We start from the raw sequence: 22,421 nt of genomic DNA, 5'->3' as shown, positions 1-22,421 counted from the left end.
ACTGGGGTTTTAAAGAAACCCATCAGATGCTTATTTAAGGTTTATAATTATCTTGTTTAATCTCAACTGAGCGACCTTGCCTAAGTGCCTGGCAGTAAATAAGGTTATCATCTGTCATTATCTTCCATGCTCCTGTGTCTTAAACATATGTCACAGAAGATACACTGTGCTGGCTTTGGGGACAGTTCTAAATTAAGGAATAATTTTCAGATCTTCTTACTGGGGTTGCTAATCTATGTAAAAATAGGCACTTGTCTTTTTACATTAATCTTTTTATAGGTAGTGTGTGTTCATTTGTGATACCTGACAGTGTCTGAGCTCTGTTTTTATTGTCTGTTACTGAATTTGAAATGAGTTTTTGTTGTTCAGTTGCTTGGGAGTTATGAGTGTTGTTTTGATGTGACACTTTAATATCTCCTTCTCCTAATAAAGATCTCTGTGGCTGCAAGAATTGCCGGAGACATGTGACTTGAAAGAAAAAAGGGATATCATGACAACCTACTTTTAAAGTAGAATTGGATTCTCTTAATTCTGAAAAACATTTAGGAAATGTGTCAGTATTCTTTTCCCTGCACGTCTCATGAGAAAAGTTGGTCTGGTGTTGCTAATTTGGGGGATCTAGTAAAATGCTGAACCTTTTTGAGAACCAGTAGCCTGTCTAGATCGTGAGCCCTTTGTTGATGTGGTCTGGCCAACGTTTCATGTTTATGGTAGCGAAGCAGGAGAAATAGGTTTAAGTTCTATAACCATGTCAGCTTCTGCTAGAAATTGACCCTGAACTGGGGGCATCATTTTCTAAAAACAGTATGAGTACTCTCCTTTCTATTAGTGGAATTTGGACTCTATGGAAATTTCCTTTCCAGTGGAGCCAGATCTGTTTTTACACCAAATTAGCCCCCTTCATGAATACATGAACACAAGTTCGCCTATAATTTAGTGTAAATTTAAATTAACCCAAGAATAGATGCATAATTTTTCCATGGGTATTGTGTCAATAACTCTTATCCTCCACTTTTGAATTATGTAACAAAATGAATTCACTGCTTCTTCTGAGTAGAAAACTAGCATTTAACCCATGGCTGCACTCCACTTGTGTGTCCATACCTGCCCTCTGCGCGTCTGGGTCACATGCATGCATTCCGTGGTGCCCCTAGAAATCGAGCATGGTGATTCTGGCCGAAGAAGGCTTTCTGCAGGTAGTTTGTATCCCTTTATTTTTTAAGGTAATCTCAGGACTGGGAGATCTTTAATGGCTCTATAGACAGAGGAGCCCTAGGGCCAGATTCTGTCTGCAGGCGATTTTTGAAGGGTGCATAAACAAAGACCTTTTTTTGAATGGTTGAAAAAAAAAATCAGAAGATTTCTGTGAAACATGAAAATAAAATTCAAATCTCAGTGTCCATAAGTAAAGTTTATTGGAACACAGCTGTGCACATTGGTTTGCATGTCTGGCTACATTTGTGGTTCACAGTGGCACAATCAAGTATCTGCAAGACATACCCTAAGGCCCACAAAGCCTAAATTATTTACTGCCTCACCCTTTATAATAAAAGTTAGCTTACCCCTAGTTTAGAATATCATTTCACTAGGAGGGTGTTTTGTTTTTTTTTTTTAAATGGTAAACACTCCTGTTAAAGACACCTGGATACAGGCGACTATAGTTGAAGTTTTGTTTGTTAAACAAACTTCTATCAAAGTGCCCATATGCCAAATTCTGGCGATCTTTTTTTTTTTTTTTTTTTTTTTAGGGAGGGAGAGAGGGGGGTCGGGGAGAGGGAGAAGGAGAGAATCTTAGGTAGGCTCCACACCCAGCATGGAGCCTTACGTGGGGCTGAATTTTACGACCCTGAGATCATGACCTGCGCCGGAACCAAGAGTCGGATGCTTAACCGACTGAGCCACCCAGGCGCCCCTCTGGCAATCTTTAAGAATGTGTAAAAACAAAAATATCTATTCCGGGGACTTTTTTTTAAAGTATACTTTTATATAAGTAAAAGTTAACCTGAACAATGAATCATGGAACACTACATCAAAAACTAATGATGTACTGTATGGTGATTAACATAACATAATTAAAAATAAAGAAAGAAAGAAACAAAATAAAATAAATAAAATAAATTGTTAAAAAATGAAAAAAAAACAATTAATGTTGAACTCTGCATCATTATGGTAATAAGTGATTTCCTCCTTTTGAACAGCCTTTTTAAAAAGCCCTATTCATCTTATTAAGAGATGCAGTCCGATAAAATGTTACTTTTTATGCTCAATAATAAAACGTTAACCTGAATATTTTTATACTCCTGTTTTAGCTGATTTAAGTTCCTTTATCACAGCAGTGTTGTGGCAGGAATGTAGATTTGATCCAGGCCCAAATAGTGCCAAATTGCTACAAAGCATTGCTGGGTGGCCATTAAATACCAGCCGACCCACAATCATAAAAACAAAATGTATCCTTATGATCCCTCTTCATTTAGCCTTTTGTTGTTTGGAGACTTCAGTCTGTGTTCTTTGCTGATTATAGCTGTGGGAAAATGTGCATTTATAGCAGGAGCTGGTCGAGGTGGTCAGGGACGAGAGGAGCTCCACTCAAAAATGCTTCCCCATCCATTACTTGTGCATCTCCTCCCACCCCCACACCAGCTCTTATTGTCTGTGCTGTGTTCTTAAAAATTTGTTTTGTTCTTGCCTTCCGTATGGACCTGATGGTGGCGAAAGGAATATTTTTTAAGATCACATATCTTTGGGGTAAATCTGCAAATGGTTAGGATTTTTAATTGCATGAGCCATAAATTCTCAGTAGAGTCATAAGCACTCTGAAATCAGCCTACAAGTTGATCATTGTTGTTGGAGACACTGGAATGACTCAGGTCCACAGCGCTTTGAAAGGAGAAAAGGCTATTTTCTTAATCTCCGCAGGAAATACGTAACTCGTGCACCTCTTAGGCTTATCTAAACCTCCAACTTGGGAGGAATTAGGGAATGTGTCATTTGGTATAGTGCTGATTGCAGAATATCTCCGAAACCACAGCTCAGATTTAACCTGGAGAATTGCAGAGTTATGTATCTTTAAAAGCAAAATGCATATTTAATGCCTTACACAGTGCATTGAGGCACTTACAAAATGCAGATGAGCCCAGATTTTCATTTTTAGGAATCAGATTTATACCTAGCTCATTCTTTATGCATTAAACATTTTCATAGTGCAACTTGCCATGTAGAGCTGAAACTGTACTCATGTAATTTAGTCTTTTCAAAATGAGGTCTGTCATCACCAATGTTAGGGACACGGCTGGGATTAGGGTGAGGCGCCTGGGGTGTAGAATTTAAGGAGGTGCTCACTCACGGTGCCAGCCCTGTATTTGCGAGACCCTGAGGAAGGTGGGTGCCTTCTTAAAATCCACACCCTACGTGCTTCTCTTGCCTCAACCTTGTCCCGGCCCTGATCAGGGTCATTTGTAGGTACGTTAAAAAGGCACATTGCTGGGGCAGATCCTCAGCATACGGGGGGCAGGAATGTCCGTTCTCATTTGTTTTTCTTAGTGCTTTGAATGCACATTAAAGTTTAGAGACCTTCTGAGCTTGGTTGGCCACGCTAAGGACCGACAGGACAAAAGCTGCTCTGCTAGCCTCGGGTTACAACCGGCCTGAGACGGTAGCTTAAAAATCTGCCCAATTACCCAGCACAGAGGAACAAGTAGGCCAGCCGGACTGCGCCGCTTGCCAGCCCTGGCCGTTGTGTAACTGCCACCAGGTGTCAGGCTGGAAGGCTTGGATCTTGAGAACTTGTATAGCCAGGGCGACATGTAACTGATTATGTAATTTTGAGCTGTTCCGATTTTTTTAGTTAAGAAATGTTTTATTGGTTCATTATTAGTTAGCTACATGTTCATTGTAAAAAAATTAGAAAATAAGTCAAAAGAATAAAATAGAAACTATCCATAACCCGACTACCCGGAGATAACCATTGTTAACATCTTAAGGTACCCTTTCAGCTTTTGGTTTTTTTTCTATTAAGTTAAGTGTTTAATTCCACTCCGAAAAATCTGTCCTGTGGCATTAGGAGGGAATGTCGATGTGAGGGAATCTGTCTTAGGACCTTGATTCCCGTCCAAGTCCTGTCCAATTATCTTTGCCATCTCTATGTGGACCCTCTCCCCTTTAATCTCGGTGTTAAAGCAAAAGTCATAAGACCAGGTAAACATGTGGCTATCTGATTGGCTCACTGTTAGAAAAGAGTGAATATCGTGTTCCTACCCAGCAAAGTCACCATCGGGTCCCTTCTTGTGATTCTGATCAAACTCCTTTGACTCGGAGGAACTGGGTTCTTTGGAGGGGACTTAACCGTTCAGACAGCTCTTACCGTGTGTCCGCCACAGGTCAGACTCTGCTCCGAGTCAGAGGTACCACTGGTAAGATGTGATTCTGCCCTTGAGAGCGTGGAGTCTGATGGAGGAGGCCGACCCAGGGTGTTGTATAAGAGGGTCAGGTGCTCTAACATGTTGCGGGAATAGGGAGGAGAGACCGACCAACTTGGCTTTGGAGAGTTGAGGATGGCTTGGAAAAGGAGATGACACTTGAAAAGAGTCCAGAGAGACCTGCCTTATGGCGCCTGCCGTCTTCAGCAAGTGGCGTTCTCCTCAAGTTCCGCTGTTTTTTTGTGTTCTGCCCTACTTTCCCTCCCGATCACACAGTTGCCCATGATAATTAAATGAGACTCGCCAGATGGATGCTTTCACAAGACGATGGCTCGTCTTCTTGCTCTATTTGTGAAAGCTGGCATTGGACCCAAACTCTCAAGGATGCTCCTACCTTGAGATCACTTTGGAGTGCCGCTCTCTTGTGTGTATGAGCCAAATGGCCTGCCCGGCCGCGGGACCAGGCTGAGTGACAGGTGGGTGTGCCACGCGTGTGGGCTCTGCTCCCCGCCAAGCCGTTTTGCCTGCAAGGAGGTGAGGTGCTGAGAAGTTGTTCTACAGTGTTCCTCGCCTTGAAGAAATAAGCTCCTAAGCTTCTGATCTGTTGGTCCTGCCTTTTTCTCACCATGTATGTTTTTCCTATCAGTTGCAACATAATCGAGGTCGGATTCCCAATGCATCGGGTTAAAACACAACCACATTAGTTATCACACTATCTTAAGCAATTTCTAGATCACTGAAGAGCCTGTTCAGAGTGGCAAATACAGTTAATTTAATTGGTAGCAGACTTGATTAACCAAGGGTAGGTACTCTGAATTGAAAATAATAGCTGAATCATTAATAAACTAATAATTAATAAATCTGTTTCCTATCTGTGAATCCTTTTTCCTTCTTTGTGTACTTGGGTACTGTTGTTATTCCCATGTGACACATGAGGACACTTGATGGAGGGCAGAGGATTGATGAGCGTGGGAGCCGTGGTGCAGGTCCGCCCCCCCCTGCATGTGGCTCCCAGAGTTCTGCCCTGAAGCCATACTGAGGTTTCGGGGTGAGCGCATCCCCCACCGCTGCCATCAGATCCTTACGGCTTAGCTTACTCATTCTCAGAGGGTTAGAATCCTTCAAATATATTTCCAGTAGAACAACAGAATGTAATAGGGACACCTGGGTGGCTCAGTCGGTTAAGCATCTGCCTTCGGCTCAGGTCATGATCCCAGGGTCCTGGGATCAAGCCCCCTCATCGGGCTCCTTGCTCAGTGAGGAGTCTACTTCTCCCTCTGCCTCTGCCCCTCCCCCTACTCATGCTCTATCAAATAAATAAATAAAATCTTAAAAAAAAGAACAACTGAACATATTAAATTCATTTTCCTTTCACTTTAGAAAATAATCTCAAGAATTTGCAGTGCTTTAGGGCACTCTTGATTGAATACCAGTTGATTATTGTCGTTACCCAGAAATGTCAAATTAGAGCATTCCTGCTGATACAACTTAACTTTTTCAGTTGATTGTACACAGGTTTAGACATACGTATGAATAAAACTCTTGGGCTGGTTTCCTGTTACAATTTTTCTGTCCATATTTTGCATTTGAAATACAAATTTGGAGTTAAAAGCCCATATTGTATTTTACTCTTATGTTTTGGCTTCTCTGTAAATAGGGTGATTCACTTCTTTTATTTCCACCCACTCCCTTCTGCCTCCCCCCCAAAAGACATTCCTGTGTGTGGCGGGGGGCAGGGAGAGCTTCTCTTTTCCTGTAAGTCCTCTTAATTTTATCCACTCAAGTCTGCACCATAACTTGAAATTCCTATGGCAGATTCAGTAATTTGAAATTCTGATGGCAGGAATCTTAAACAGGATTTCCATCTTCACAACAGTTTGGAATCCTAAAGTTTGGATTAGAAGCAGTCTTTCACATTCCCGCTCACTGGAAACAGAAACCTGGCCAGTGGTCCTGTGAACCCTGCTTCAGTCGTCCCTGAACAGGAAGTTCTCAAGGACCCCCCCACATCTGCAATGTGGACAGTCTACACTGGAGTCACGCAGCTCTGTGAAAGCCTTTCCTGGTCTGACCCTCACCTCTTGTCTCCCTGTGCCTGCCACTCACTGTGTCCAGTTCTCCCCTTTGAACGTGTTCCCTCAGGGTCCTCTTCAACCTCAAGGAAAGTTCTAAGGATTTGAAAACAGTGGAGGCGGGGAGTCTTGAGGTTTCCCAGCAGTCTGACGTATGGCCGTTTCTCTTTTCCTGCAGCAAAACCAGAAATCCTGACTCATGAAAGTCTCGTGAATGGCATGCTCCAGTGTGTGGTAGCAGGATTCCCAGAGCCCACAGTAGATTGGTATTTTTGTCCAGGAACTGAGCAGAGGTGAGAGGATTATTTGGGGTACTACCTGACACGAATGAGGAAAGGACTGCAATGTAGTTACATGTCAGATAGGTTGTCAGATTTTTTTTTAAAGCTTTGTTTGATTATATATTTTTTTCTATCTGTGTAGCTTTTTATGGGAGCATAATTGCTGTATTTTTCGTGGTAGACATTAATTTTGTTTGCTGAAAAATGATTACTGAGTGACTTCTCTATTTTGGTGGTTATCTTTTGGATTTATCATGCAATTTCTAGCCTGCAGGTAGATCAAGCAATTTTCCAGGACAGGGTAATTAGATTTCCATCCTATACACAGGAGGCAATGTGTGTGGGAAATGTGGCTGTAGTTATCATGAAAAAAAAAATTACCTCAGAAGTTAATTGCCAAGTTACCAAAAAGTAATGATCGTGCAGTTACAACATACATACGGCATTTGTAAGCTCCATGTTTTTAAGAGGTTTTCTCCTTGATTAGGCGCCTGGCCCCTGAGCAGAACACATCTGGCTTTGTGCTTCTTCTCCTTCCCAATCTGCACTTAAGCCTTAAATTGTCCTTTCACATTACCTGAAGATGAAAGTGGGGTCACCATGGCTGTTTTTATCCATCAAATGCTGTTTTGTGCTCAGGCTTTAAAAGCCCAGTGTAACATCACAATTGAATAGTCAGGATAATAATAGAAATCTTATTTTTCACAGAAATAGTCCTTTTTATCACAAGTTGGAAGAGGTTACGTAGGATTGTTGTTTTCAGTGGGGTTTTATTGGAATGTTTTCTTTGGGGAACGGTAAGAAGGACTCGAGACCCCTGGAAAAGCCCCTGCCGTGGAAGCAGCCCTAGCAGTTACTGTTGTTCATACTTAACGGAGCACCAACTGTATACCAGACGCTGGTCTAGTGAGCAAAATGCACCTGAGTCCCTGCTTTGTGAGTTTATATCTCATGGGTAGAGGTGAACTAAAGATGAAATAAACAGTTAAGTGCTAATGAGGAAAATAAAGCGAGGTAAGTGAATAGGAAAGTATTAGGTATATGGGGGACGTAATTTGAAATGGGATCCTCTGTGGCCAGCCTGTGATGGGCTCTGCCATCAGGAGTACAAGTCAGTGGTCCAGCCTGTCTCCCTTGGTAAAACCTGGAGCTGTTGGGGTGTTGGGGGCCGCCCTGTGTTCATCCATGTAGACTTGATCTCTTTCCTCCTCTAGGCTCTTTTCTTCAGCCCTCATGTACCCTTTCACAGTTACTTTATCAAGGGCTACTGTGTGCCAGCCATCCTTTCTTTCATTCATTTCCAGCCCTTTCAGTTACCCTCTAACGTGGGTCTTACCCATCTTGTAGCTACAGGAACTGAGTCCTGGAGAGTTTTAAGTATCTGGTCCACAGAAAAGGTGTTTGAATCAGGAGTCAAACTCCTATCTCACTCCCTATTTCTTCTTTGCCGCCATGCCCTTGTTGCTCGCGGCACCAGGGAGGTGCCCATCCGTCCTCATGCTCTTGGTTGTAAAAGGAAATTTCTGATGATGACCCACTAGCTTTGTTGTAAAAGTATGCCAAATTCAGTGTGTTTGATTGAGTGATTGGTTTTCTTAGAGTAAATCCGGGTTGTTCTTTTCTTCCCTCTAGGTGTTCCGTTCCTATCGGGCCAATGGATGTGCAGATGCAAAACTCATCTGTCTCACCGTCTGGAAAACTCGTGGTTCAGAGCTCCATTGATTACAGCACATTCAAGCACAACGGCACGGTCGAGTGTAGGGCTTACAACAATGTGGGCAGGAGTTCTGCCTTTTTTAACTTTGCATTTAAAGGTAACAGCAAAGGTATATTTCTTTTTAATCCAATTTTAAGGGGATGTTTAGGCTCTGCCTGCCATATCAGTCATGATTTTAAGTCCATTCCATCAATGGCCATGTCATTTCTGGTAATTTCTTCATTGTCCCATGCTGTCATCGAACTCACTAAGTTTCATTCTGTACTAGTTTGTTAATGACATGTATGCAGTGATTTTAACCACATACATATGTATTTACGTGTGTGTGCACATATGTATGTATGCGTGCACGTGTGTGCGTATGTGTATATAGTGAACTGCATATTTGTAGTTGTTCTCATTAAAAAGGGGGTGGAAAGAGAAAATAGGGAAGTGTATTTGCCTTATAGCCAAATACAACCAGAATTAGGGCAATTTAAAAAGTTAAATTCAATTTAAAAGTTTAGTTATTGAAAATCTTGTATTTTAACACATTGCCAGACACTGTATCAGAAGGTTAGCGCTGCTTTTTATGAAGTTATGTCAGTGAGCCATTTCTTTAATGTCTGTAAAATTCGATTCATGAGGGACTACCTCTCCTAACATAAGTTAAATGATCCTTGTGGATAAATTAATGAATTGGTATGAAGTTAGACGACAAAGAAACTGGGCACCTACCTGCGTAGGGCTTAGTTTTTGTTTTCTCGAGTTGGCAAAGACGTGTGCCAGTAAGCGGTATACTTTCAGTTTTTGAGTAATGAGGGGAAGAATCCTACATTGTTCTTCATCACAGATTTTTTTTTTCTCAGACAGGCAATGAAAAGAACACTTTAAAAATGTTTTCTTGGTTATAGAAGAAATTCTTGCTCAGTGTAGAAAATTTGGAAAATACAGGAAAGCATAAAGAAGAAAACATAAACCATCCATAAATTTAGGAAACTTCTTAAAGTTGTCCCAGGCAGGAATTTGGTTGAAGTAGGAAGTTCATTCATATGTTGCTTTTTATGGGCAAAGCAGCATAAAATTATTCTTGTGCTACAGAAATCTCTGCTTCCTCAGTAGTCTAGTTTAAAGTTGTTAATTCATTGAATAACCAGAGTAAGGTAATAGTAGCAAGGCAAGGAGCTGATGAGATGCCCTTGGCTTTGAATCCTGCTTGGGCTGTAAGATGGGGGATGGGTGAGTTTGGGGTTAGGTGGTTGTGGTGAAGATCCATCCCTGCTAATAGCTTATGATTCCACATTCCCCTTTCATTTTAGAACAAATCCATCCCCACACCCTGTTCACACCTTTGCTGATTGGTTTTGTGATCGCGGCTGGTATGATGTGCATTATCGTGATGATTCTTACCTACAAATATTTACAGGTAATCATTCGTTCATTCTCTACCCTAAGGACTGTAATGATTGAAACATTAATCATTGAAAGATGATGTATATCTCTCCCTCTCTCCCTGACCAGAAACCCATGTATGAAGTACAGTGGAAGGTTGTTGAGGAGATAAATGGAAACAATTACGTTTACATAGACCCAACACAACTTCCTTATGATCATAAATGGGAGTTTCCCAGAAACAGGCTGAGTTTTGGTCAGTATGAAAACGGGCTTTCCGTGTAACCTTTTTGTGTACACATACAGCAGTGATTTTAGGGAACCCCATTAGCTTCCTTTGTTCTGTTCCACCTGAGACAATAAGTATTTTCTGTGACAGTTGACCACCTTTGATAGATTTCGCATAAAGCACATTATAGAGAAACGTCTCTAGACGGCCTTGGCCTTAATTCCTTAACAATTCCTTAATTGTTGACTTTGAAATTACCTGGGTGGTTCGTCGGTCCCACCGCCATCACTTGCTGTCTTCTCTTCCTTTCTGCAGGGAAAACTCTGGGCGCCGGTGCCTTCGGGAAAGTGGTTGAGGCTACTGCATACGGCCTCATTAAGTCAGATGCGGCCATGACTGTGGCCGTTAAGATGCTCAAACGTAAGTTTCTGCAGGCTCCTGCATGCCCTCAACATTGACTTGCCAAATCTGCTCTTTGCTAAGATGAAACATTTTTCTAATTTTAGCAAGTGCCCATTTAACCGAACGAGAGGCCCTGATGTCTGAGCTCAAAGTCTTGAGTTACCTTGGTAATCACATGAATATTGTGAATCTTCTTGGAGCATGCACCATTGGAGGTAAAGCCATGACCAAATTAACTTTTATTATCTTTCAAATTTATCAGAAGAGGGGAGATTTTAATATATTTTCGACAATGCTTGATTATATCCTCTTGCCAGATTTTTACGGGTTGTTACCTCTTGCTAGATTTCACACCCCTGCCCTGAAAAGCTGTTGTTCTTAAGAATGTATATTTTAGTTTTATCATCATGGGGTGGGACAGCCCAGGACATACCCTAGTTACTGTCATGGACGTTGAATTGACGCTGACCTCTTAAGTATCTTGAGAACGTCCCCTCTCATCCAGAAAGCTTTTGTTTTATCTTGCAAGCTTGATATTTTGCCGGATTATAGTCAGTCACAAAGGGTTACTATTCATTTGCATCCTGTAATTAAAGATAGACTTTGAAGCCTACCAGTTCTCAAATACACACCAAATGAGGCAAACACTTCACTTCTGTGAAAAAACTAAATACCCAGTTTAAAGCAGTTCTGAAGTAGAGCCTTCCATCAAGGATGTCTGGATGTTTCCAGAAAGCATTTTGGTCTAAAGGAACAAAGATGTGTAACACGAGCTCTTCCTCAAGATGTACAGGGATTCACGGTCAAGTTGACAGCTTAGAGAATTTCTTAAAACAGCCCCCATACACGTGGCTTCCACATCATGACTTGTTCATGAAAGTTTCTGCCCAAGTCAGTTCGTTGCCTGTGAACTTCACAGCGGTAGCGTGAGGCGTATTCACCACATGGAGAAACCCTGGCGCCCGCTTGCACTCAGGAGGCAGGTGATGCCCTGCCGCTCAGGTGCTCACCTGCTCTCCGGGCTCGTCTCAGCTGGCCGTTCCGTGCCGTTGGTTTTCCTATTATGCCGCACTCTGTGCCCTTCGTCATTTCCATAATAACACTGAGAGGGCGTGAAGCCCCGCTACAAACAGAAGTGACTCAGAGGATTCATGCAGGAAATTTGATGAGAGTATAACGTCGAAAGCAGTAACTCTTGTGTGTGAGACCGGCAGTCGTGCCGGGCCCCGGGCACGGACGTCACTTAGAACGAACGTCAGGTGCATGGGGGCTTACTGGGGGACTTGTACTCTACAAAATGCTGGCTTTTAGTTGGCTTGGCAATGAACCAGAATGAAAATGGTCATGATCACCCCTGAGTGTATATATGGCAAGATTGTTTATATAGCTCACCTCTTTTTAACCTTCTCTTACATGCCTGTAGGGCCCACCCTGGTCATCACTGAATACTGCTGCTATGGTGATCTTTTGAATTTTTTGCGAAGAAAACGTGATTCATTTATTTGCTCAAAGCAGGAAGATCACGCTGAAGTGGCACTTTATAAGAACCTTCTGCATTCAAAGGAGTCTTCCTGGTAAGACTGATTTACATAAATAGCTGTTGACAGGCAGTTCGTGGGGTCATAAGGGTTTGCAATCAAGGCTGATTCTTTAAACAAATGAACAGAGGTACTTTGAGGCGCCAAATCAGAATTATTAAATCATTTAGATGTCATCAACAATTTAGAAAGTTTGAATAGTGTTTGTAAAGATTTAAGTAGTGTTAAACTTAGATTTTTATTGATTTTTTTTTTTAATGCATCTTTAGTTTTTTTCAGAGCATTAGTTCTGTTCAGTGGAATGAATTCTGTACCTGTTTCTCTTATCATGGCTCTGTTCTTGTGTGTCATTTCATTTATTCTGTTGGGCTTGGTGCTATATGCATCTCTACAAGCAAGACGCTGCTTATAGAGAAAATGCTAAAGCCTGTCAAGTTGTAAATTTCTTGAAAACCTTTAACAGAATGACAAAAGAGCTCTGAACTTTATCTCTGCACGTAGGTTTCTCACCATCTACCTCTGAATTATTCCTGTATACCTTGCCCTTTTTTTTTTTGAACTCATCATGCTATTAAAAGGCACAACGACTCTAGCACATTATTTAAAATTCTGAACCTTATTTTCATCGCTTTCATCTTTAATATCATTCTGAATTTGAATGGTGTATAAAGAGCTTCAGATTCCTTTAAGAACAGTTAGTGTGGCTTACAGCCAGAATGGCATTCTTCTCTCCCATGCCTGGCCTGTTCTTTCCAAAGGTTGAGATCTACCACTGATGAAGATTTCCTGGATTCACCCAGCCCAACAGAAATCATATTCATCATGCCCAGTCCCTTATCCTTTATATTTCTGAAGTTGTGTGGTGGATTTCTCTCCTTCTTATTCATTCTGCCCCCTACGTTTCGAGATGGCAGGACTTTGTTTCTTAAACTTAGCTCCAGGCCCTCAAGAAGACCTCGGCGACTATTACTGATGGGCAGTTACCTCTTAAAGCCCTTTTTTGTACCCCTGGCTAAAGTTCTAAAGCCCAGGTGAAGCCTTTTTATTTTACTTTTTTCTAGTCCTGTAGACTGGGGTGGTGTCAAGTGGTAGTAAAATACAGAACAAACCACCTTTTGTTAGGTTTCTCCAGAGCATATGCTCTTTGTATGAGTAAATGAGCCACTTTGCCTTATTTCTAAAACCTTGGCCCCATATCTCTTTCTCAACTTTCTTGAAATAATGTCCCAAATTGTTCAATCCGATGTGGTGTTCTTTGTGCTTTGGGATCCCATATGGGACTGGAACCACCAGCATACTCCGAAGGAGATTGTTGTCATAGTGTTTCTATGCTAATCAGAAGCAGGAAGTACTAGAAATCTTGAAGACTTTCCAGCCAAATGTTGCAGATTCAAGAGGTCCAGATGGTTCAGAAAATCATCCAAATTATTGGTGTTTATCTGAACTAAACTTGGTTTTTTCAAACCTTCCTCCATCAGTCGCTATATGTTAACGATCCCTGCCTTCCCCCATCACACATCTCAGAAGCTCTTGTTCTTTGTGTCTTTCTTGTCTCTTTCATCTTCTCTCTTGGGGCTAATTTAGAGAGTTTGAGGGAATGGGGGCTAATGTTTTTGGCTCTCTGTTTCCCATTAAATCCCTGGTGTCAAGAAATGGGAAATTTCTAACCTGAGTCCCATCTATGATTGAACACAAAAAAAGACGGTCTCATTCCTGGGCATTGGACCCTAATGTTGAATATTAAAAACGCCTATCTTATGAACAAGATTTTCTTCATTCAAACTTGGTAATACTTTCTTTGAACAAAATCAGCCTCTTGTGTAAAAAAGGCAGTGGGGAGATAGAGCCTGCCCCATGGGTACCCCCCTGTTTCCCATTTTATTCAGTCCTGATTTGATGGATGGATATTTCATCTCTCACAGCAATGATAGTACTAATGAATACATGGACATGAAACCCGGAGTTTCTTATGTGGTGCCAACCAAGGCAGACAAAAGGAGATCTGCGAGAATAGGTGGGTACCTATGAAACAATAAAAACAACTTCATTTACAGAGGATTTCTCATACCGCTGTGAAATATACTAGCATTCCCCAGAGTGACTGTTTCTTCTTTCCAATAGGGACCAGTGGCAATGCCACTGGTCAGTGGCAGTTAAGGGTTCCAAGTGGGTATCAGAGCATTTGCTTATTGTATAGGGGCATCTCACTGCATAGATGAAAAATATATGTGTTATCAGATGTGTATTTTGCATATTAAAAAATAGGCGATTTTTTTTATTGATCCACCATCCTCCCTGGAAGCCCCAGATCGTGAATATTAGCTTTGTGCTTGGGCACTTACCTTTCCTCAACGCTGGGCAGGTGACTTGCCTGCATATTCACATCAGTTCCTTCCTTACCAGCCTTTGGTATCCTTGTCACTGTCTTCTGTTTTCCACGCTTTGAGGTTTCATTGCTAAGAAAGTCCTTCTCCTAACAGGCTCATACATAGAAAGAGATGTGACTCCCGCCATCATGGAAGATGACGAGTTGGCCCTGGACCTGGAGGACTTGCTGAGTTTTTCTTACCAGGTGGCCAAGGGCATGGCATTCCTCGCCTCAAAGAATGTGAGTGGGTGTGGTTCTCGGAGCAGAATGCCCTACCCCCCAACCCCAACCCCAGTGGAGCATTTTAGAGCCCTAGTTAGAATACACAGTCTCATTTGGAAGTGTGGTAACCCAAAACAGAGGAAATTGAGTTTCTTCATGTTCCAACTGCTGTCTCTTTGGAATTCCTATTCTCATTTATAAGCTTTAAAGTGCAAGCCTGTCTAAATGAGCTTTCTATGAATATTTTTTTTTTATGCAGTGAATTCATTTAAAAATTTTGGCTTTCAGGATACAGGAGCTGCTCTTAGAAAATAGAGAGAGAATGATTTCATCAGCAAAAGGAGGGGTTGCCTCACGCACTTGCAGTGCTTGGTGAAGCACGTATTTGGGTTTTATTGGAAGTTAGACCTCAGTTATTGTATGGGTTCATGAAGTATGGAGGAATAAGGAATCAGAGAGAATAATAAGCATTTGGGAAAAAAAGATAGGGATGGGAAGAGAATGATGGAACCAAAGCGAGGAACATAGTCTCTGGAAGAGTGAGAGGAATTCCCTAGCATACGGGACGAGCAGACTAGCAGGAGGTAACAGATCCTACCCTTAAGTGTCATTGGTGACATTTCCAAACAATTACCAAACCGAGAGAGTATGATATAAGATGGCTGAAATAAAGAGCCTTTTCCCTGTGTCCTTGGGAGACATCAAATTGGAGTTGCAAAGACATTTTAAAAAAACTCTATAAAAGGACATTCAAAGAGAAGCATGCAAAATGAGTGTTCGGTTTAAAAGATACGATATGACTATTTATAATGTATTTTCCTATGAATGAAAGCAGTCCTAAGGAGGGAAAAAGAATTTTTTCGAGTTGGTTTGGAAAATGATTATCGTAATTAAGGTCCTAACGATGTGAAACACAAATTTTGAACATCATTCAAAGCATGATTTAGATCTTTATTTTTGGTGCACCGAATAGTTTCAAAGCAAAGCCAAGGTACTGGATTTGTGTGACAGAGCGGCATTCTAGTGTTGAACGTAGTTTTCATTCTTGAGTTTAAAATAAATGTAAATGGTTTTCTTTTCTCTCCCACTCTCCTAATAGTGTATTCACAGAGACTTGGCTGCTAGAAATATCCTCCTTACTCATGGTCGAATCACAAAGATTTGTGATTTTGGTCTAGCCAGAGACATCAAGAATGATTCTAATTATGTGGTCAAAGGAAACGTGAGTACCCACTCTCTGCTTGACAGTCCAGTGAAGGATTTTAGTTTCAAGTTTTCCTAAGAATTGCTTCTTACGAGTTTCCTAATGCAAATCCTACCTTTGAGATAGCATGCATTTTAGCAGTCAAATTAAGGGTACTTCAGCAAAATTTGCATGGTATACTGAACATTACTACAACTAACATTCCGATAATAGAATTCCTAATTCTAATTGTGTAATTATGGGGCATGTGAAAGAAACAGAAATAGCCTTAATTTTCATTATAGCCTGAGAATAGCAATGAACTCTATTTTGTTCAAGTGAAACAAATGTGGGCCTGAAGGTCACAGCAGGGGAATTTTATTTGGAGATTGACATGCTATGTGAAAAAGATTAAAATCTAAGATAGTGTTCAGAATTAGGTATGTAGAATGTTGGATCTTATAATCAATAGACAGCATATTAAATAGGTTCATAAGTAATAATTGGGTTAGAGAACATACTGATTTTATTTCAGAGTGCTTTATTTCCTTGCCAGTTCTCACTGTATCATCAGAACAACCCCCTGCCATGTCTTCACATTTTCAGAGTTGGAGAAACTAAAGCTCAGTATATTTTACATATTTTAGTAATAAACATCACTCATTCAGAGATGACACAGGTCAGGTAAGGCTGAAACCAGAGCCCATGATCTCCAAAGCAGCATCCTATTACTGTGGGAAGCCATATAGTCCTGTGTATATCTTCTTCTACGTCTATCTGCCCAGGCCCATTTCCCCAGTCTGGATTTATTCCTGGAGGTAGCTATTTATGTGCCTTAGGATAATGTAATATTTTCTCCTCTGTCACCATGGCATCTCTATGGGAAGGCTGTACTTGACTTGGTTTTGTAGAAATGTTGCTGGCTTTCCTTCCTGATCAAACCATATATTTCTTCTTTTTTTTTTTTAAGATTATTTATTTATTTATTTATTTGAGGGAGAGAGCAGGGGCAGTGGGGAGGGGCAGAGGGAGAGGGAGAAGCAGACTCCCCGCTGAGCAGGGAGCCTGATACAGGACTCAGTCCCAGGACCCTGAGATCATGGCCTGAGCCGAAGGCAGCTGCTTAACAGACTGAGCCACCCAGGCGTCCCCTCAAAGCATGTATTTCTCATAAATCTCAGATTCTAAGACTAGATTTCATCATTATGAGGGTTAATAGAACCAAGTTCTCTCCATCCTGGTGCATGCACTATTGGAAGAAAGAACGAGGGGTGATTCCTTATCCAGGCCTTTGAATATTGACAGAAAGGCATGAGGAGGAAGGCAGCAGGTTCTGGACCCAGTCTTGCCGAGTTCAAATCTGGTCCCATCATTTGGTGGAGGTATGGTATTTGGCAAGAATTACCCAATGCCTGTCAGCCTTGCTTTCTTTCCTCCTCTTGGGAATGGTCCTGTCACCTGCCTCATAAAGTTGTGTGGATTAAATGAGTTGACCTATGTGACGTGCTTAGGACAGTGCCAGCCACATTGCAGCTAGTACAGCACTTGTTCTTACTGTTACAGATGTCTTGATTTGGAATATAAATAATCATGACAGTGGTTACGCTGCAGCTTCTTAATAGCTTGTTACTGGTTAGGGACCTTAGTTGGAATGAACAAGTTAGGTCCCACCAGGCTTCTAGATTGGGGGCTCCAGCCCAGGTCCATTGAGCTAACCAATGAAGATCCCTCTTCACCAGGCTCACACAACATGTTACCGCCCCAAATTTACTCGTCATGTGACATCTCCCTGTGTCAGCTTCTCAGAAAGTTCTTCCACTCCACATGGCTTCTTAGTCATTTTTCTGCCGTGGCCCCTTCCACAGTCTGGTGAGGCCAGTTGGAGCCCTTGTCAGAATGTTGTCTTAAATGCATAAAATCTATAGGATTACCAAGAAATGCAGTTCAACTGGAATATAGTTCTCACATTATTGAAAAGTCAGTATTTGACGTCAATCCCTGTGCTTTTTTGTTACACAGAGTAACCTATTCTAGCTGTGGGTCTAAAAACTGCTGTAATTTCGAAGTGATGGTGATATAAACACTAATAACGATGAAGGTGTATGTGGTTACAAAGTCACAGGAACTGCTAAGATTGCTGGGCTTTATTGCCTTTATTCACAACTTAAGAACATGCTAAACTTTACTTAGAAGTTGGTGAAAACAAGAATGTCATGTTTTTACCGTCCAAGTTCACAGGCCCCTGAATCCAGGACACATGTAGTAGAGCTCAGGTTAAGAGCCCCCCTGTAGGAGCTTTAGCATAAATTCTGGGAGGAGATACTAGAAGCCTGGCTTGCTTGCTTGCTTTTTTTCTGCTGGCTAAAGTAACTTTTAACACTAGAAAAAAAATTGTCTTCCTAGTTTTCAATCCTAAAGGGATTAAGAGAAGGATTGATCTAGTTTTTTATGGTAGACTAAGATCCAGGAATCCAGAATGTCTGTAAAAGGAATAGTCACAGCAATTTTAGCTTGATTTTAGCAGAAAGGGTTCAGGATGTGAAGTTCAGCTGTTGAATTTAAAGCCTGATCTGCTGCTCGCCACCTTGGAATCATCATGGTCACCATAAGCCACTACCGTTCATTGTGTGCTTGCTTAGGCAGGGCAACTGTTCAGAGGTCAGTGAGTCAGCAGTACTGTGCTGAGCACTTCTGCCCACATGATCTCATTTAACCCGCAAAACAGCTCATGAAATTTGAAACATTATTTTTGCTTTATGGAAGAACATATTGAGGCTTAATTACAGGTACTTAAGTGACATTTCCAGTCTATTTGTAAAGGATAGTTTGGGTGTGATTATGGCAGAAGACCCCAAAGAAAAGTAAAGGAAGTATAGTAACAGTAGGCCAGGGCTGGTGTAGAGCACCAGGATCAGATCGTTCTACTCTTCCATTTTCTCACCATTGCTGGCGTAGCCCTCGTTCTTGGCTCAAGATGGCCTCTAGGTAGCCAGGCACCACAGCCAGAAGGCAGGATGGAGGAGGGACGAGAAGGAAAAGATCAAGGGGCAACTGCCAGCCATGTTTTTAAGAAGGCTTTCCTACAGCTACCATATTATACTTCTCACTTAGTGGCCAAACCTGAGTCACATGGCGACGCTAAGCTGCAAAGGAGCTGGGAAATGTAGTTTTTATTGTGGGAGGCCATGTTTCTCTTGTTGGGGAAAACGTATTCTGTGGTAACTAACAAATCTCTGTGTTACTCAAGGCCAGTGATGGAGCCAGATTAGACCCCATGTGTCTGTCCCTGACATCTGTGCTCTTAACCACCACGCTGTATTGACTCAATGTTGCCATCTTTTTTTTTTTTTTTTTTTTTTTAAGATTTTATTTATGTGAGAGAGAAATAGAGAGCATGGGGCGGGGGGCAGAGGGAGAGGCAGACTCCCCACCGAACAGGGAGCCCCATGCGGAGCTTGATCCCAGGACCCAGAGGTCATGACCTGAGCCAAAGGCAGACGCTTAACCGCCTGAGCCACCCAGTTGCCCCTCAATGTCCCCATCTTGAAAATGGGGATAGTACTGTTTGAACCACCTATTTCAGAGGTAGGAAGAGTCATCTGAGTCATAGGGTAAAAGGCCTTTGTGAGATGGCAGTCACCTTCTCACCCTCACCCCCTCAGCACGAGCGATGGCTGTAGGAATATTTTCTATTCAGCTTTTTTTTTGAGCTTCTTAATTAACATTGCCAAATGTGTTGTGCTTGTGTTACAGGCTCGGCTGCCTGTGAAGTGGATGGCACCTGAAAGCATTTTCAACTGTGTGTACACATTTGAAAGTGATGTCTGGTCCTATGGGATTTTTCTGTGGGAGCTGTTCTCTTTAGGTAAAACGCCTTGCAAAGGCACCTTGGTTAGACTCTGAGCATCTTCTTTAAGGTTTTATCAACGTCCTGCTTATTAACACTGATTTGCGAACCGTTTGTGCCTCAGGAAGCAGCCCCTACCCCGGGATGCCAGTTGATTCTAAGTTCTACAAGATGATCAAGGAAGGGTTCCGAATGCTCAGCCCTGAGCATGCACCTGCCGAAATGTAAGGGCCGAGATGTTTTCCTTCAGATCATGCTTCCCCTTTTATTTTCCTTTTCGAAGACAGAAACCCGGGTGTGGGGGGTTTTCACTAGTACAGTCTGAAATATCAACGTCTCCTGGTTCCTTTTTATGACATCCTGATCAGATGCCATTTTTGTAGCTTATTTTCATAATCTTTTGTCAGCAAATATGCAGAAAGTTTCAGCAGCCTTTCATAGGTACAGTGTTTTATTTCATGCCCGTGCCATTCATTCCGTATGCCCAGTTGCACGGCCCTGGAATGATATTTGAGATGGTCGCATGAAGTACACTCTGAGAAGCCAGGACAGGGGCGTTGAGGGGTGATTGGAAATGGCCCTTGCTTTGCAGGTATGACATCATGAAGACTTGCTGGGATGCTGATCCCCTAAAAAGGCCAACGTTCAAGCAGATCGTGCAGCTCATTGAGAAGCAGATTTCAGATAGCACCAATCATGTGAGTACACTCCGGCCCCCTCTCTCAGACCCAGTGCTTCCTTCTCAGGCTCTGGGGGCTCTGGGACCCTCCCTTCTCTCCTTGGCTTAGGTGGCTTGGGCTTTGGGTAGGCAGGAAAAGCAATGGAAACAGGTTCTTTCTGCCCGACCCCCATTCTGCCATAAAGATGTCAGATGAGGAGGAAAAAGAGTGAAGGGCTTTGCACACAAAGTGTGGAGGCAGAAGCTTCCAAACGGATTTGCTGTGTTTCCTCCCCCACCTCAGATGCTGGTCATGGGGTCGGCATGTTCTCTGTCTCACGTGTCCGGCCCATTCAGCCTCTCAATGGCTGGGGTAATGTGAACTAGAATAAAAGCATAGAAGAGACAGCTTGTTACGGCAGGGAAATAAGCCTTCTGCTCAAACAGGCATAGCCAGAAAATGGCATCTAGCTGTCATGCCCACAAGCCATATAGAATGAAGAGCTTTTTGAGGCTGGGAGATCCCTGCCAGTGATTCGAGGAGGTGTGGGGGTGCTGGGGATTCAAAACTCAAATCCATTATTTCTTTTTCTGCTCTTAAGGAAGAATTGGTGATCCTTTAACTCAGATTTTTTTTTTTTTAAGCTGCTTTTTTGATGGATCGTATGCTTGGAACTATCCTTTCTAAGAGTGTATCACTGATATTTTTGGGTTAAAGCTTGCTCTTCTGGGTGTCAGACCATGTTTCAAATTAAACAGCATTTCCCACCCATGTGTTTAATTCTCAATGGAAGACCCCTGGAAGGGCCACCGATTTCCCAGCAAATGACATCAGCCATTGGGTTATAGTTGGCCATAGCAGTTTATAAACCCTTTTCAATAGTTTATTTAGATAGTACTTGATCCCAGATATATCTCAGCAGAAAAGCACTTTTTTTTTTTTGCCATCACTTCTTATGTATCAGAGTTTGGGGGAAATGAGGGATAAAACAAAGCTTATGTTTTCTTTTGTCCATATGATTGGGGTTTTGGCCATGAAAATCTTGTCAATCTCCTCTCTTTCAAAGAGGCTTTGTAAATGACTTGTGATCCCAAAGCTGCAAACACGCACGTGCACTCTGTCACTGTGTTCGTTGCAGGGACCAGCGTGTTAACCGTGGACTTGTTTTCCTCAGATTTATTCCAACCTAGCAAACTGCAGCCCCCACCAGGAGCGTCCTGTGGTGGACCATTCTGTGCGGATCAACTCTGTGGGCAGCAGCGCATCTTCTACCCAGCCTCTGCTGGTTCACGAAGATGTCTGAAGCAGGAGGCGTGCCGGGGGAGGGGGGGGGTCCTCCCCCAACAGGAACGATCCCTGTTCTTTTGGTTTCTATACTGGTTGTTTTGTTCTCCTTCAGCTTGCATCCTATTCCAGAGTAGTAGACACGCCGCTGTAATCCTGTCTTGACGCACACACTTTAGTGGCCAGTGATTTTTGTTACCAGCCACCATCCCTTTTAAGAGTTCAGACTGCATCTTCTACTCCCCAGAGCCAGGCAGCCCCCATTAATGAAAACAAAATAATAATACAGACTTGGGAGCAAGGGAGGGTGGGATGGGCTGGACACCTTGAGTCCTTACCAAGACTTCTCCGATTTGTTTGAAAAGCATCGCTGATAGTTCATTTGAATAAATGGCAGTAGTCACCTTCGGGCCTCCTAACCATCCATAATGATACGATGATGCCGCAAGATTAGAAGCTGAAACCTGATCTCTCGATGTGGAACATGGAATGTTATTAGAACAAAGGGCAGAAGTCTATGAATATCTGGGCTTAAGAAATCTACTATTTCATGCTGGGAATGAGACATAGGCCATGGAAAAATGCTCCCCGAGCATGAATAAAGACACGCTGCTGGGCATGAGCCTTTGTGCTACTGACCGGGTTTGTAAATAGCGTTTGCTGTTAGGACGCTGAATTGGAGAGAAGGCCTCCCCAGCCAGCATTTGTATATACTCATCTATACATCGTACATGTTCGTATATTTGAGGGGGGAAAACCCACACGGTGTCGTTTCTGGATACGACCCTGGCTCAAGTCTGCTGTGTGTAGAAATAGATGAAGAGCCAGACAAG

At 42.3% G+C, this 22,421-nt stretch overlaps 1 protein-coding gene across 2 annotated transcripts in view; it reads left to right on the top strand.

Annotated features, from left to right (window-relative positions):
- KIT (KIT proto-oncogene, receptor tyrosine kinase) overlaps positions 1 to 21,888 on the top strand; it is an 81,882-nt gene extending 59,994 nt beyond the window's left edge. For both annotated transcript variants that reach the window (XM_028100732.2, XM_028100731.2), the window contains exons 8-21: positions 6,666 to 6,780; positions 8,401 to 8,582; positions 9,784 to 9,890; positions 9,986 to 10,112; positions 10,401 to 10,505; positions 10,592 to 10,702; positions 11,911 to 12,061; positions 13,948 to 14,039; positions 14,506 to 14,633; positions 15,715 to 15,837; positions 19,552 to 19,663; positions 19,770 to 19,869; positions 20,238 to 20,343; positions 21,479 to 21,888. In XM_028100732.2, the coding sequence (XP_027956533.2) occupies positions 6,666 to 6,780; positions 8,401 to 8,582; positions 9,784 to 9,890; positions 9,986 to 10,112; positions 10,401 to 10,505; positions 10,592 to 10,702; positions 11,911 to 12,061; positions 13,948 to 14,039; positions 14,506 to 14,633; positions 15,715 to 15,837; positions 19,552 to 19,663; positions 19,770 to 19,869; positions 20,238 to 20,343; positions 21,479 to 21,607 (1,688 nt within the window). In that variant the 3' untranslated portion in view covers positions 21,608 to 21,888. The remainder of the gene's footprint in view (positions 1 to 6,665; positions 6,781 to 8,400; positions 8,583 to 9,783; positions 9,891 to 9,985; positions 10,113 to 10,400; positions 10,506 to 10,591; positions 10,703 to 11,910; positions 12,062 to 13,947; positions 14,040 to 14,505; positions 14,634 to 15,714; positions 15,838 to 19,551; positions 19,664 to 19,769; positions 19,870 to 20,237; positions 20,344 to 21,478) is intronic.
- Positions 21,889 to 22,421: the final 533 nt, after the last annotated feature.

Source organism: Eumetopias jubatus, unplaced genomic scaffold, assembly GCF_037043125.1.
Source record: "Eumetopias jubatus isolate StellerSeaLion01/CBP00866 unplaced genomic scaffold, mEumJub1_p1.0 scaffold_2, whole genome shotgun sequence".
Taxonomy (NCBI): Eukaryota; Metazoa; Chordata; class Mammalia; order Carnivora; family Otariidae; genus Eumetopias; species Eumetopias jubatus.
This window is presented reverse-complemented; position numbering and strand designations above follow the sequence as displayed.